Consider the following 12,885-nt stretch of genomic DNA (forward strand, 5'->3'; position numbering starts at 1 on the left):
GGGGGAAAAATGATAGCGGCGTATAGTCCGGAAATACAAAAAGTGTTATCTTGAATGCAATTCATTAAATTTCCTCAGATAAAATGGTCTTGGATTGTAGAGAGGAAAAGCTGAAAAGCTTTTCCAGGATTGCATGCTGCTGGTGGAACAGGATTTATTTTTCTTTGCTGGATGGGGAGCAAAAGTTCAGAAAAAAACGATTTGGCTTGACAAAGCCAAACTTGGAATGACAGTGGCCATCACACTTTGGAAACAAACAGACACGGCAAATAAAGTAAACAACTAAAATATTTATTCACCGGAGAATGTTTTACAGCAAACTCACAACACGGTCTTCAAGTCAAATGACACTTAATCCTTCGAGTACAAGAACAGCAAACGCACCGGGTGAATTTTTCCAGTGTGTTTGTCAATCAAAAATGTGAAGAAGAGCAACTTTTCCCCTCTAGTTAGACATAATGGAGCAACACAGTGGCTTTTTGTGTGTGTGTCTCAAAATGAATCAAGAGCAACCTTTTCACTTACCGCTGCATTTTGATTCTTTTTTTCATGTGTACAGTCTATTTTGTCAAACTATCATCCCCCCCCCCCCCTCCCCAAATCAGGTTGCAGTGAAACGTCAGTCAACGCGGATTTCAGTGTACAAGGCATACAGACTAACCTTATTCATAAAGTTGACCTAAAAACAGTGACGAGAACCCCCCCCCCCCCCAAAAAAACGATGGCAGGGTTAAGGCAAACATAGAAAAATAAAGAGCAGTTCAAAACAATATACAACTCGCTTCTCATATTGGACTCAAAACACTTCTAAGAAGCTGTAGTTCATGAGAATTATTCACATTAGTCTTACATACTTTACAGAAGCCTTCACTTTACAATCTATTTACAGAGAAAATGCACAGAAAAATCAAAGTCGTCACCATTAAGGAACACGTTATGCATGAACACAATAGTCGTTAGAAAACGGTATCATTTCATTATACCGGCAGTATGTAAAAACATTTACACACAGACTTGCAACGTTTCATATCAAATAAATCAACGGCACGCGCGGAAAAAGTGTTTTTAGTGATCTTTTTTACAAATGTCCGCCTTCAATCGCTGTGTTGGACGTCACTGAGGACAGACACCATGAACGTCTTTCATTTTTCATTTCGCTGCACAGTTAACGGATTGTGTTTTTACAAAAGTGGCAGCGAGGAAGGGAAGATACACGGCGATACACTCCTACGAGACGCAAACAGATGCCACGGCGAACGGACGAGACAAGGTCACCGTGGCCGAGAACTAAAAGCGCCGGCGCACCACTCTGCAGGCCGCCGTCCCCCTCCGGAGGCACGATGACGCCGCCGATCACAAGATGACCCGTCAGGATTCACAAGCCCAACACGGGGAAGGTCAAAAAGAAGGCAAATTAGAGAGTTTACACAATGCACATGCCGTTCCGTCTGCTTTGTGTCCAATTTTGGTCTCTTCGTCATCAACACTTAATGAATCAATGAAATATCTGGGAGGTGTTAGGCTGAATTTATCACCAAAAACAAATAAAATAAATAAAAACGCGATTCGTGAAGTCATTTTTAACTACCGTAGTTTGTCGCCGCGAACCGCTTCAGTAGCTAAATGTGGGTCCTACCAAATGTTTAATCATCAATGAGGCCTTTGACTATATGAATGTCAAATGTTCAATTTGTTCCATTGATCTGTTGATAGAAGTTGGGGCAGAGGGATGAGCACGTCTCAACATGATGCATCGCGTACATTACACGTGGAACAACTGTCTTTGGAAAGAGAATCGTGTTCTAACCTTACACCTTCTCTTCAATGACTCTCAATAGGGTGTGCTACCAAATTCACTGCAAAAAACAACAACAACAACAAAAAAATTGTTTCGTGAACAAGCCTCCAAAATGTATTTCGCTCCTGTGAAAATTAGCTTTCCTGCAGTTTCACCAAAGAGCTCAGACAAGGAATTGTCCCTTGTTGAAGCCACTCGCAGCCCTCCTCTGCGCATGTGTGAGAATCGAGCTCTAGAGAATCTTCGGGGAAAAAAAGAGAGGCGACCAAATGAGCGAATTAGTTTGACAGTGTACAGTGTAGCGTGTGCCTCGTAGTATGCCTTGAACCAGTCAACCGCAGTTCGTTTTGGTGCCAACAAATTGCTCGCTCGGTTGTGCTAACGTATATGCCATCATTGTCAATCATTTCTATTTGAAAGTTGTTCCAACTTAAATGACTTTTTCATTCCCCCTCCAAAAAAAAAATACAAGCAACATTTTTGACACTGTTGTCGCCAGTAACTTGATGAGTTCAAGGATCATCAGTAAAACTAATGACATCCGTTCAGTTCGAAAAAGTGTCCTGAATTTGCGTCATTTGGCCAAAAGGTGACCAGATCCAAGAGAATCCGAAATATGTTTTTCATTTCCGTGGCTGTCCTTATAGGTAAAACTGAGAATACGGTGCTGGGAAATCCATCTTACTTTTTTGGGGGGGGGGGGGGGGGGTGGCATAACAAATATTACTGACGGCGACAGCCTCAAAGTGCGATGAAAGGGACACTCAAGTCCTCTCAAGACAAACATCAGTTTGATGGAGAACAGGACAGAAGTGACGATGGGGTGAGAACATGTGTAGTGTTGCGGAAAGAGCGCTGACATTTTCCGTCTTAATGAGCCTGACCGTCTGTAAACACGTTCGACACCTGCTGGCATACTCCAATCCAGACGACCGGGCCTTTAATTATCTCCCTTTCCCCTTTTTAATGTCTTGCCATCATTGCATGTGCGCCGTACGGCGAAGAGCTCAGCGGCCTTGGGAATGACAGAGGAATCTGACCAACAACGACGTCCGGCAATTTAATCAATGTCGATAGCGCCGCTGCGGGCTTTCGTGGCACACCATCGCACTGCGGAATGATTTGACAGTCGGAGAGGAGCACCGATGCCAAAGAAAGAGATCACAGAGCAAAACGTGAAAACCAAGACTCATTAAAAGCCCGTAGGCTGCTTGCGCATCCTTGTGCACGCCATTGTCAAGTACTTTTGTGAAAGAAAAAAAAATGGATTTGTTTTGCAGGTTTTTTTTAAACAAATATATACACATTGCATGTGAAAGTGCTTTACGTAAGAAGCTGTGATGTAAAAACTTTGAAAATTAGTTCAACGAAAACAATGTGACGCAGGTTAAGATCATTTCATGTCAGCCGAGTGTTAATTTGTCATACCAATCGATAGTAGAATTATTTTTATTCATTATTTGCATAGCTCGGATTTTAGCTAGGATAATTGTTGCAGCTATCAGCCAAAAAAAAAAAAAGATTTATTTGTATTGATAGGATTTTTTTTTTTTTTGCTGTCATTTGCAAACATCTTGAAGTTCTGAATCAATCGAGGTTTGATTGGCTTCTTGTTCACGCGTATGTTAAACTGAGGGCCGACTGGAAGCTACGCTAGCTCACTATTGCTCCTTGAGGTCAAACCTGGTATTGCCTGCAATAAATCGCTATGTTGACTTCGTTTGATATTGCTGAGAAATGTCTACGCTTTATTTGACAATCACCACGAGCAGCCTTTTTTCCCTTCACGTCCAATTAACTCTTCTCCCACGCGCGTTAAACTTAAATATTGCTCTATGTAATCATCTTTAAGCAGTTTGGATTCCTTGCACCCCCGCCCAAATTTTTATGAATGTTTTGTCAATACCAAACACAAGTGATGACAATCATTACAAGTGATTATGTTGACAATATTCAAACTGTATAAGAATTCTCATCGACGTCATTACCGGGCTACAAACTCTTATAAAGACAGCTCGGTGCGTCTTGTGTCTTGTTCGGGACTTGACAGACAATAGCCAAACTGTACAGCGTGTTGTGAAACAGAAGAAAAGATGAAGACATACGACGGGGATGCGAGGAGCTTCAGCCTTCGGCTCCCGCAGAGCTACTTCGCAGTCACGCGGTGCCAGCAGAGTTTTAGTTGGGGGGGGGGAAATTCATGTCTCAACCAGTGTGTTTATATTTTCAATGCACACAATGGCATACAGAAGAATGTGCAAGAGTTTTAATCCCCCCCCAAAAAAACCCTCAAGGGCTCAGTTGTTTCACAACGAGTGGGGCGTGGCGGCCCTGCGGCGAAAGGGGAGGAGTCAGGGAAAGGTAGTGAGAGAAAGCGCGGCGAAGAAGCGGCGCCTCAGTTGTTCTGAAGGCAGTCGAGATCCAGCGAACAGCAGACGTTTCCATTCTGTGTCGGGCGGCATGAGAGCACAAAGAAGAAGCAACCGTTGTAGACTTTGCCTGCATGGATATCCCACAATTCAGTGCGGCGACAACCGTGACACAGACAGCAACAACGCTTGTATAGTAAGTTACTTATAGGTCCTGTTCGTATCGTTTCTATGTTAAAAAGTGAATTCTTATAGTTGAAACACACTCGTTGGTGGCTTTTGTTTGAACCTATCATCCGTAATTTGGTGAAAAACTCGCAGATTCCCTCGGAGATGCACTAAGATGCCCCAAGATGGCGCCGAAGCCTCGTATAATATAAAAATAGTGCTTTGGCATCATCTTGGGACGGCCATCTTGGTGCCAAGGAACTATCGTGAAGTGAGAGCAATTCACAAACTTTTGGGGAGAGCCAATTATTCACATATTTAACCTTTCAGTTTCCAACGCCCCGTGACAATTATACGAACAGAGAAGTATACAGTTCATGAAAAGTATGCTCTTTCTTGCTGTTGTATGACCGGTACTTAATTTTGAACATACCCCTCTCGCATGCGTGAACATCTACTTCTCAAACATTAGCATAAACACATATTACAACTTGCAATAGGTGAGTACCAATACCAGGAGTCCGTATCAAGCCTATACTGGCCACATTTTAAGGTGTCGGGTACTCATAGTGGCTGCCGATACCTGCCACTGATACTTGAAGCAAAAAATCGACATTGAGGAAGTCCTCCTTTGTTCAATTTTTTTTTAGCATTGCGACTGGTGTTTGTCTGATATAAAGTGATATCAACCAGTCCCTAATTACATTACATTTAAAATCAAGACCATTTTTATTTTAACAAAGTCAAATTTAGTATTATTTCAACGGCGTTTCAGTAATTCTAATTGTTCCAGCGAAGGAAATAACTCACATCGATGACTCATAACAAACGACATTAAAGTCCAATTAAGGCACTTCAGCCAACGCGACGTGGCTTACTTTACACATGCAGCTGGTGCAGGGCGAGTTGGGCATCTGCCATGTGTCCCCACTGAGGCGAGTGATGCCCGCGTGGTCCGAACACGTTTGTCGGATGTCATAGGACAGACTGTCAGCCAGACAGGGGTCTGTGACGCAGCGCGGGCAGCATTCGCCTTCCGCCACGGCCGTGTAGTCGCACATCAGCACGGGACAAATCAAAGGCCAGCAGTCCACCTCCCCTTCCTGGAAACACACAGACAAGAAAGGGTGGAAATAAAGCAACCTAGTACTTGTGCGGTCACTTAACAAACGCACAAAGTCAGCCGAACAGCTTTCCGTGGCCGGAAAAACAAAGCTGAAATCTTGAGCTCCATATTGATGAGGAGATTTAGTGACAACCCTCAGGGATTTGCCACGAAGGTCAGGTTCCATTTGTGTTGCATATGAGTGCGTGAGTGTGTGCGTGCGCTGACCATGCAGCGGCACTGCTGGCAGCCATACAGCCAGGACGCGCCACTCCGGTAGAGTGTGCGGCCGCTCTGGTCCAAACACTGGCTGCTGGGTCTGTTATCACAACTGGGACAGCAGAACAGATCCTCCTCTGGGTCTCCGCAGTCGCATGGTTTCCTTCGACAATATGTCTGGCCATCCTGAAAAGTAGAGGTCACACGGTTCAAGAGCATTGATCAAGAGATTCTGAAAAAGAAAACAACCATAACAAATGCATATGGTCCTGCAAATTGCCTCAGCCTTCCTAGCCATTTCAAGTCAAGTCCCATGTGTTAACATAGCTCTTAATCACATTAGGGTTGAGGTTTGGGGTTAGGGTTCAGGGTTAGGGGTTGAGGGTGTTAGGGCTAGGGGTTAGGGTTAGGGGTTAGGGTTAGGGTTTTGGGGTTAGGGTTAGGCTTCGGGTGTTAGGGGTTGTGGTATTAGGGTTAGGGTGTTAGGGTTATGGGTAGGGTTAGGGTGTTAGGGTTTGGGGTTAGGGTTTTAGTGGTAGGGTGTTAGGATTAGGGGTTATGGTAGGGTTCGGGTTTGGGTCTTAGGGCTAGGGTGAGCGGTTAGGGTGTTAGGTTAGGGGGTCAGGATAGAGGTTAGGGGATTAGGGTTCGGGTTAGGAGTTTGCGGTTTGGGTTTAGGGTTTGGGGTTCGAGTTGGAGTTTGGGTGTTAGGGTTAGGTGTTTGAGGTAGGGTTAAGGGTTAGGCAGTTCGGGTTAGGGGTTAGGCGTTTTGTGGCGAGTCTTAGTCCCTAACTTCTGCGAAGAGCGAGTGTTCGGCTGTATATTGACAAAATATCTGGACACTCTGTCCCTCTATCTTCCACTCCACCTGCAAAAAACATAATGGTGGGTTTTACACAGAACAGCAAGCACTGTCTGGCTCAAGGATGGCAGCGCGGTGGTGGATATAAAAATGTTACAAGAAAGGGCCGTTAGAAAACGTACGAGGGCCATAAAATCACTCTGCATACCATTAAAAGGTAACAGCGAGCCAATGTTTTATCTCTGCATATTGTCCCGCTTCAGTAACCATGAGGCCAATTCTTATGGCCTTGGTCTTTATGTTTACGGTCTCAAGCCTGCTGGGGAATTACAGCCAATTGTGGCATGCTGGCAATGCCAGCAAGTAAATGCATGCATTCCGGTGCTGCATTCCGATTTTTCCCGCAAGTCCACATCAGTGCTGCCTGTTTAGTGTTTGACAACAGCTTCATAATGAATATAATTACCAGTGCTGTGATTGACACGTTTTACATGAATTATTTATGGGACGTGTTCAATATAGCCTTTGTTGGAGATGTTTTTGACGTGGGTTAATTCATCTGGTCTTTTTTGGGTACTGAATCTCCCTGCCAAAGGCTAAGCGTGTAGGAGTCTCTTTATCTTTGAATTTGAATTGTGCTGGCACACACACGGCACAGGGATCGCCTTGCGCCGCAGTTGATCATGCAACGTGTGAAAGCAAAAAGAAGGCGGGCAACCTCCACACATGGCTGTGAAAACTAAAAACACTTTTCCATATACTGACAGGGTAAATATCATCACAGATGCAAATGCACTCATATTTCCATCGACAACTCTGATCAATATCCAAGTTCACCGCAGTGATGTCACGCAGCCGACTTCAGAGTCTGCATCCCGAAAGTTGTTTACCTGTGACAAACTTGTCAGACTGCACACAAAGGAAGCCCCCCCCCCCCTCCACTGAAGTGAGTGAGTTGAAAGAAACTGCAGTCTCGCCTCATTTAAGACACATCCAACATTGTCAAAACACATGTGTAGCCCCTTTAGTATTTGCTTGGCTTTTGTTACCTTGCAGGAACAAATAGTGCAGATGTCATAGCTGGGTTTCCAGTCTTCTCTGTTCCTTCTCATGCCGTCTTCCTGTGGACAGTCCCCAGTGCAGCCTGGACCTGATGTGCATACGCAGTCGTAGCTTCCGGGTAGATTCACGCACACACTGTTATTCCAGCAGGTGTGCTTCTGCAAGCTGCACTCATCGATATCTAGGAGGCAGACAGAAAGCAAGTCACAGAAGGCCAACAATACAGATGCATGGATTTTGTTTTCATGGATTGTCTACGTTCTGGCAGTCTGTTATCCGGCACCATAAAAACAAAACAGGTGGAACACATCATATCCTAATGCTGATTCAATAAGAAACATAGCATTGATACCTGATCATAAAAGCCATATAGTTGTTGATGGCCCGAGGTTGCCAATTAATCTCATACTACAATATTGTGCATAAAAGAATATTGCTTTTAATAAGAAACAAAGACAGTAAAAAATAAGCCTGGTTGTAAATTTGATTTGAAGTTCCATTGGATTCATGTAGCTGGCAACTACGAAGTAGTCAGCTGCCCTAAAAAAATTGAGTGTCACCCACCTAATGTGTAGCTATCTGAGTTTTCAAAAAGGTGCATAAAAGAAAATCTACACTACAGAGAAAAATACTTTGTAATATTAGTTATATAATTAGCTAACCATGTCCAACAAGTTCTGCCTTCATTGACTTTACATGATTTATACGTGGAAAAGGGTGCAAACATAGTGCTGGGAAAATGAAGCTTCGTATTTGCTTCATGAACCAGTTGTTGTACTTCTCAACTACTCTAGATGGCACTGTCAGTTTAAAGAAATAGGTTTAAGAAATTGCAAGTTAGTATGCTTTCAGCACAATGTTAAACAAATGAACAAAGAGTTCCATTTCGAGTGCTCAGTAAACAACTGGTTCATGAAGCAACTTGAAGCTTCATTTTTCCATCACTGGTGCAAACGAAGACTATATGTATATATTACACACACTCACACAAACACACACACACACACACACACACACACACACACACACACACACACACACACACACACACACACACACGACATGATACTAAATATTGAAAGTGCATCTCTCCCTGACTGTCAATTTGAACTGAGCGTGATCACGTTTTACTTTCTCTATGCATGTCTTCGTGATTCAGCCGCATCCAGGTGCCTGTCAAGCCTCGGCTGTAATGTTATGCATTTTCATTTTCTTTTGCCAAAGCATATATGACATTTTGCCCAAATCCTGGGGTTAGCTCCATCTGCCATTTGAATCGATGCCACTTTTTTCTCCATTTAATTGCCACACCGATGTCAGCTTTTCAAAGTTAAGCAAAATAAAAAACAAACAAAACCAGAATGTATGATGCATTTGGCCAAAGATACTCACACTCAAGATACAGTTGCATTTGGCAGGCAAGCCACTGAGACGACATGAAACTTGGCTCATGTTGAAGCCATGGCAATACACTGTACCGCTGCTGAAGACATTCACTCATTGTTTGCAGAATCAAGTTTGCGAGCCAGTGCACAACAGCTCAGCGGAGAATGTATTCTTCCTCCCACAGACTATTTGCATACACTACATAAAATCCCCATTAGTCGGTAGGACATGCACCTCTGCTGCTGAAGGATTAATGCTCGTCATGCTACATTCACCACATTCCGCCAGAAGCCGCTTCTCGCAGATGACACACACGCAAGACTGCAACACAAAAGTCATTAGGAGAACGCAGCTGAAGCACAGCCAACCAAATGGAAAACCTAAAAGTCAGAAACGAATGCGCCGAAACCACGGAATACATATCTCACGCGCAGTCAATAAAAATCCATCTCACTGTGTGAGTGCTTCCAGCATTCCAAAGCTCTGTATTTGCAAATCTAAATTACGTTTGTGCTGCGGGTCCCCATATGGAAAGGTCAGGTCAATTACAGTCAACGAGAAAGGGGATACCTACACATTGCTATGCAGGGAGACTTTTGAGCATGCATTATTCTCATCTTTGTGGAAAATCTTGCCGTTCGAGCCCCACGACTCTCGCTAACGCTTGAGGCATAATGTATGTCTTTCGAGATGCGACCCATGTAGCTCTCAGTCGAAGCAATCATGCGCGAGGAATGCAGCTTACAGCTGCTGCCATCCCCAATACGTGAATACGCAGCACATCACAATGCCATTTAACGTCCTGCAGTGCTTCAAAATGAACTGCAAGCATATGCTGTTTCATTCAGTTTTGTCACCTCGGTGCAGTTGGGGGAAAAAAAAAAAGAAACAGTTTCCACAAAATGGGCCACATTATTGCATGTGGTCCACAGCCTGTTTGGCAGTTCAGCGCTTAACGCATTTGCTCGACCATTGGCCGGGCGGTTCCAAGGTTTCTACACACCTGGCCAAAATTTGGTAAATGCCAAAACAGTCTTTTTTCTTACTTTTCAGAGTGAGCCGGCTAAAATTAGGTCAAGAATGGTGAATTCAATTTGAAATTCCTCATTCCTGTTCTCAACGGTGCACATCCATATCAAACTATTAAAGCATTTAGTGATGGTGTGCTGCATCCACTCTATCATGGGTAGTCAAAATTATTAAGCACTCCCTACACTGATGTCACAGTTCGTATTTTGAAAAGGGTACAGCACACAAATGTCTTGTCCATTATGGAATTTGAACTGCGGATGACGAGTGAGCAATCAAAATCATCTTGATTGACCAAGTATGTAAAAAGACACAATCAATCTGATTCTACGGCAACTCGAACAAAATATACATTTCGGGCATAAACATAAATATTCATAGTTCCTGAGACTCACAAAGCAATTATAAGTGTCCAGCAGTGCTGCGATACTGGTCAACAACAACTACGCAAATGTTGCGGAATAATTGAGCTTCAGCAATAAATGCAGTCATAAAAACATAAATGAATTAAATTAAATAAAAATGTATGTCAGCTGTTTAAAAAGTTAATGCCTAGGGGGGAAGCTGTTGCTTTTTTCTTTTTTTGCAGCAATATTTGATGGCTACCAGAGCAGGGCGGTTGTTTCTGATGGGGTTGATTGAGGCAGTTTTAAAAAAAATACATACTGTTATAATAATAATAATAATAATAATCTGACTTTCGGGTTGAGTGAACACTGGCGCGTTTTGGCTGCCGCTGCTCAACCCGTATTGTTTTGTGTTTTTTGTTATTGTAAAGTGTCCTTGGGTGTCTTGAAAGGCGCTTATAAATAAAATCTATTATTATTACATACTGTTGTACCCATATAGTTTTTAACATTGCGATTGTCTTATTTTTTGCTTTTGTTGAATGCATAAATTGTTGTTCTCTTTTTTTTTAAAATTGTCTTTTACTATGTAAAGTGCCTTTGAGTGTTTTTTAAAGCCTTGTAGAAATAAAATATTATTAAATATGAATATAAATATAATTCTATAGTACTCGGATTACTATACGGACAAATTTTTTAAAAACAGTTAACTAGCAACTGTGACGACGTTCACTTTTGATGTCACCTTCAAACTCTGATGTGTAATGTCATGAAAATCACGTTCAATGTACCGTATTTTCACGACCATTCGACGCACCGTATGGTTGGGCGCAGTCTCATTAATGGGTGCTATTTCTGTATTTGACACATAGACAAAACGCACTGTATTATTGGGCGCAGTTTTACAGTGGTAAAACATACGCCAGCTTAAACATACGGCATGCATGCGCGCACGCTAAAAACACGTTAGCTTGAAGCATACGGTAGCATGCCAAGACATACAGATACAAGCTAAAAACACATTTTTAAAAAGGCAACGGAAGCAAAACTGAATTCCGTTGTATTTTATTTAGCCATCGTACAATGTACTCATGTTTTTCGATCAATCATCACCCAGAAATCCATCAAAGTCCTCATCCTCTGTATCAGAATTGAACAATTGTGCAAGTACCGGTAATCCATCAAAAACGCTGTGTTCCCTCTCGTTGTCAGAGTCAGTCTCATTGCCATGTGGCTCCACAGAAATGATGCCGGCTTTGCCAAAAACTCGAACAACAGTGCAAGCAGACACGTTCGTCCAAGCAGACACAATCCATTCGCAAATTGTGGCGTAACTCACCCGGCGCTGCCTCTCACTCTTTGTAAAGTTGTGTTTGCCATCGATCATCCATTGTTCCCATGCCGCTCGCAACTTTACTTTGAACGCCCGGTCGCAACTTTGCTTTGAACGCCCGATTGATGCCGATGTCCAGCGGTTGGAGTTCTTTAGTCAAGCCTCCGGGAATAACGGCAAGCTCAGAGTTCATTTGCTTGACTTGGTTTTTCACCGCTGCTGTGAGATGGGCACGCAGGCCAAAAGCATAACCGATGGCTTGAAGTTTGAACTGAGCTTTGTAGGCGTGTCTCTTTGTAGAATTTATTTTCGGGGGTTCTTAGAAACCAAAACCGAAGTTGTTTTGCAACAATGCACATAGCCACACTCTATACAGGTGTTGGTACCTGCTTGGGACGTCCCTTTAGCGTCCACTTACACGCCCACCCTTCACTCATTGGCGGACTTCTTCGCCGCATGCCTGTCCTCACTCACGTCTGCCTTTTCTCTCTCTCGCTCTCCATATATGTATATATACACGCCCACCCATCACTGATTGGCCGACTTCTTTGCCGCATGCCTGTCCACAGTCACTTGCGCCTTTTCTCTATATAAACAGCGTGTCGGCTGTCAGTCAGGTTTTGGAACTCAGCGCATACACAAGACGCTCCGCATCATAAGGCGTCCTGTACATTTTGGAGAAAATTTGAGACTTTTAATGGCGCCTTATAGTCGTGAAAATACGGTAAACATGTTTTGTCTGCGGGTGGGAATGCGTCAGCCTTGTGATTGACTGCTGATTGCTCAAGGGGGTGCCTATTTCATTCCCAGTACACCTTTCATACATTGACTTCAGTGTTTTTGTGCTTCGCTCTTCTTTTAATGAAGAAATATTGTCCTCTGCTGATAAAATGGCTTCTATGGAAAGAATAGACACTAATGTCTTTGGGGAGGTCTCCGTTGTTTACAGAATTGTCAACTTGCGCTTTTCTGCACCACATATACTGAGTTATACAACAACCACCTGGTAAGAACTAGAATTTTTGTTCACCCCCCCAATGCATCCTTGAAAAGTATTTTGTACAGACCATAACGTTGTCAAAAATGATGTTTCAAAATCACAAAACATTAAATCTCCACCTGCCGGGGAAGAGTTCTGAGCACAAATATTACGACACAGCTGTGCTCAACCATTACTGTCAATGGCTGCGATATATTTACGCAAGCCCAGAATGAGCACTAATGTGCTTTCAAAGAGAAGATTTCCCAAAGTGTTTTCAGTGTGCTC

The 12,885-nt window shown here is 43.2% G+C and overlaps 1 protein-coding gene across 1 annotated transcript in view; it reads right to left on the bottom strand.

Annotated features, from left to right (window-relative positions):
- Window positions 1-270: 270 nt before the first annotated feature.
- The window catches only part of LOC147207971 (protein kinase C-binding protein NELL1-like), a 126,667-nt gene continuing 114,052 nt past the window's right edge, over window positions 271-12,885 (bottom strand). Inside the window, exons 17-20 of the mRNA XM_086107672.1 lie at window positions 7,511-7,704; window positions 5,669-5,845; window positions 5,214-5,438; window positions 271-4,244 (exon numbers count right to left, since the gene is read on the bottom strand). Of these exons, the coding sequence (XP_085963798.1) occupies window positions 4,194-4,244; window positions 5,214-5,438; window positions 5,669-5,845; window positions 7,511-7,704 (647 nt within the window). The 3' untranslated portion in view covers window positions 271-4,193. The remainder of the gene's footprint in view (window positions 4,245-5,213; window positions 5,439-5,668; window positions 5,846-7,510; window positions 7,705-12,885) is intronic.

This window comes from Hippocampus guttulatus, chromosome 3 (assembly GCF_054856545.1).
Source record: "Hippocampus guttulatus isolate MCC_2025c chromosome 3, RoL_Hgut_1.0, whole genome shotgun sequence".
In the NCBI taxonomy this organism is placed as follows: Eukaryota; Metazoa; Chordata; class Actinopteri; order Syngnathiformes; family Syngnathidae; genus Hippocampus; species Hippocampus guttulatus.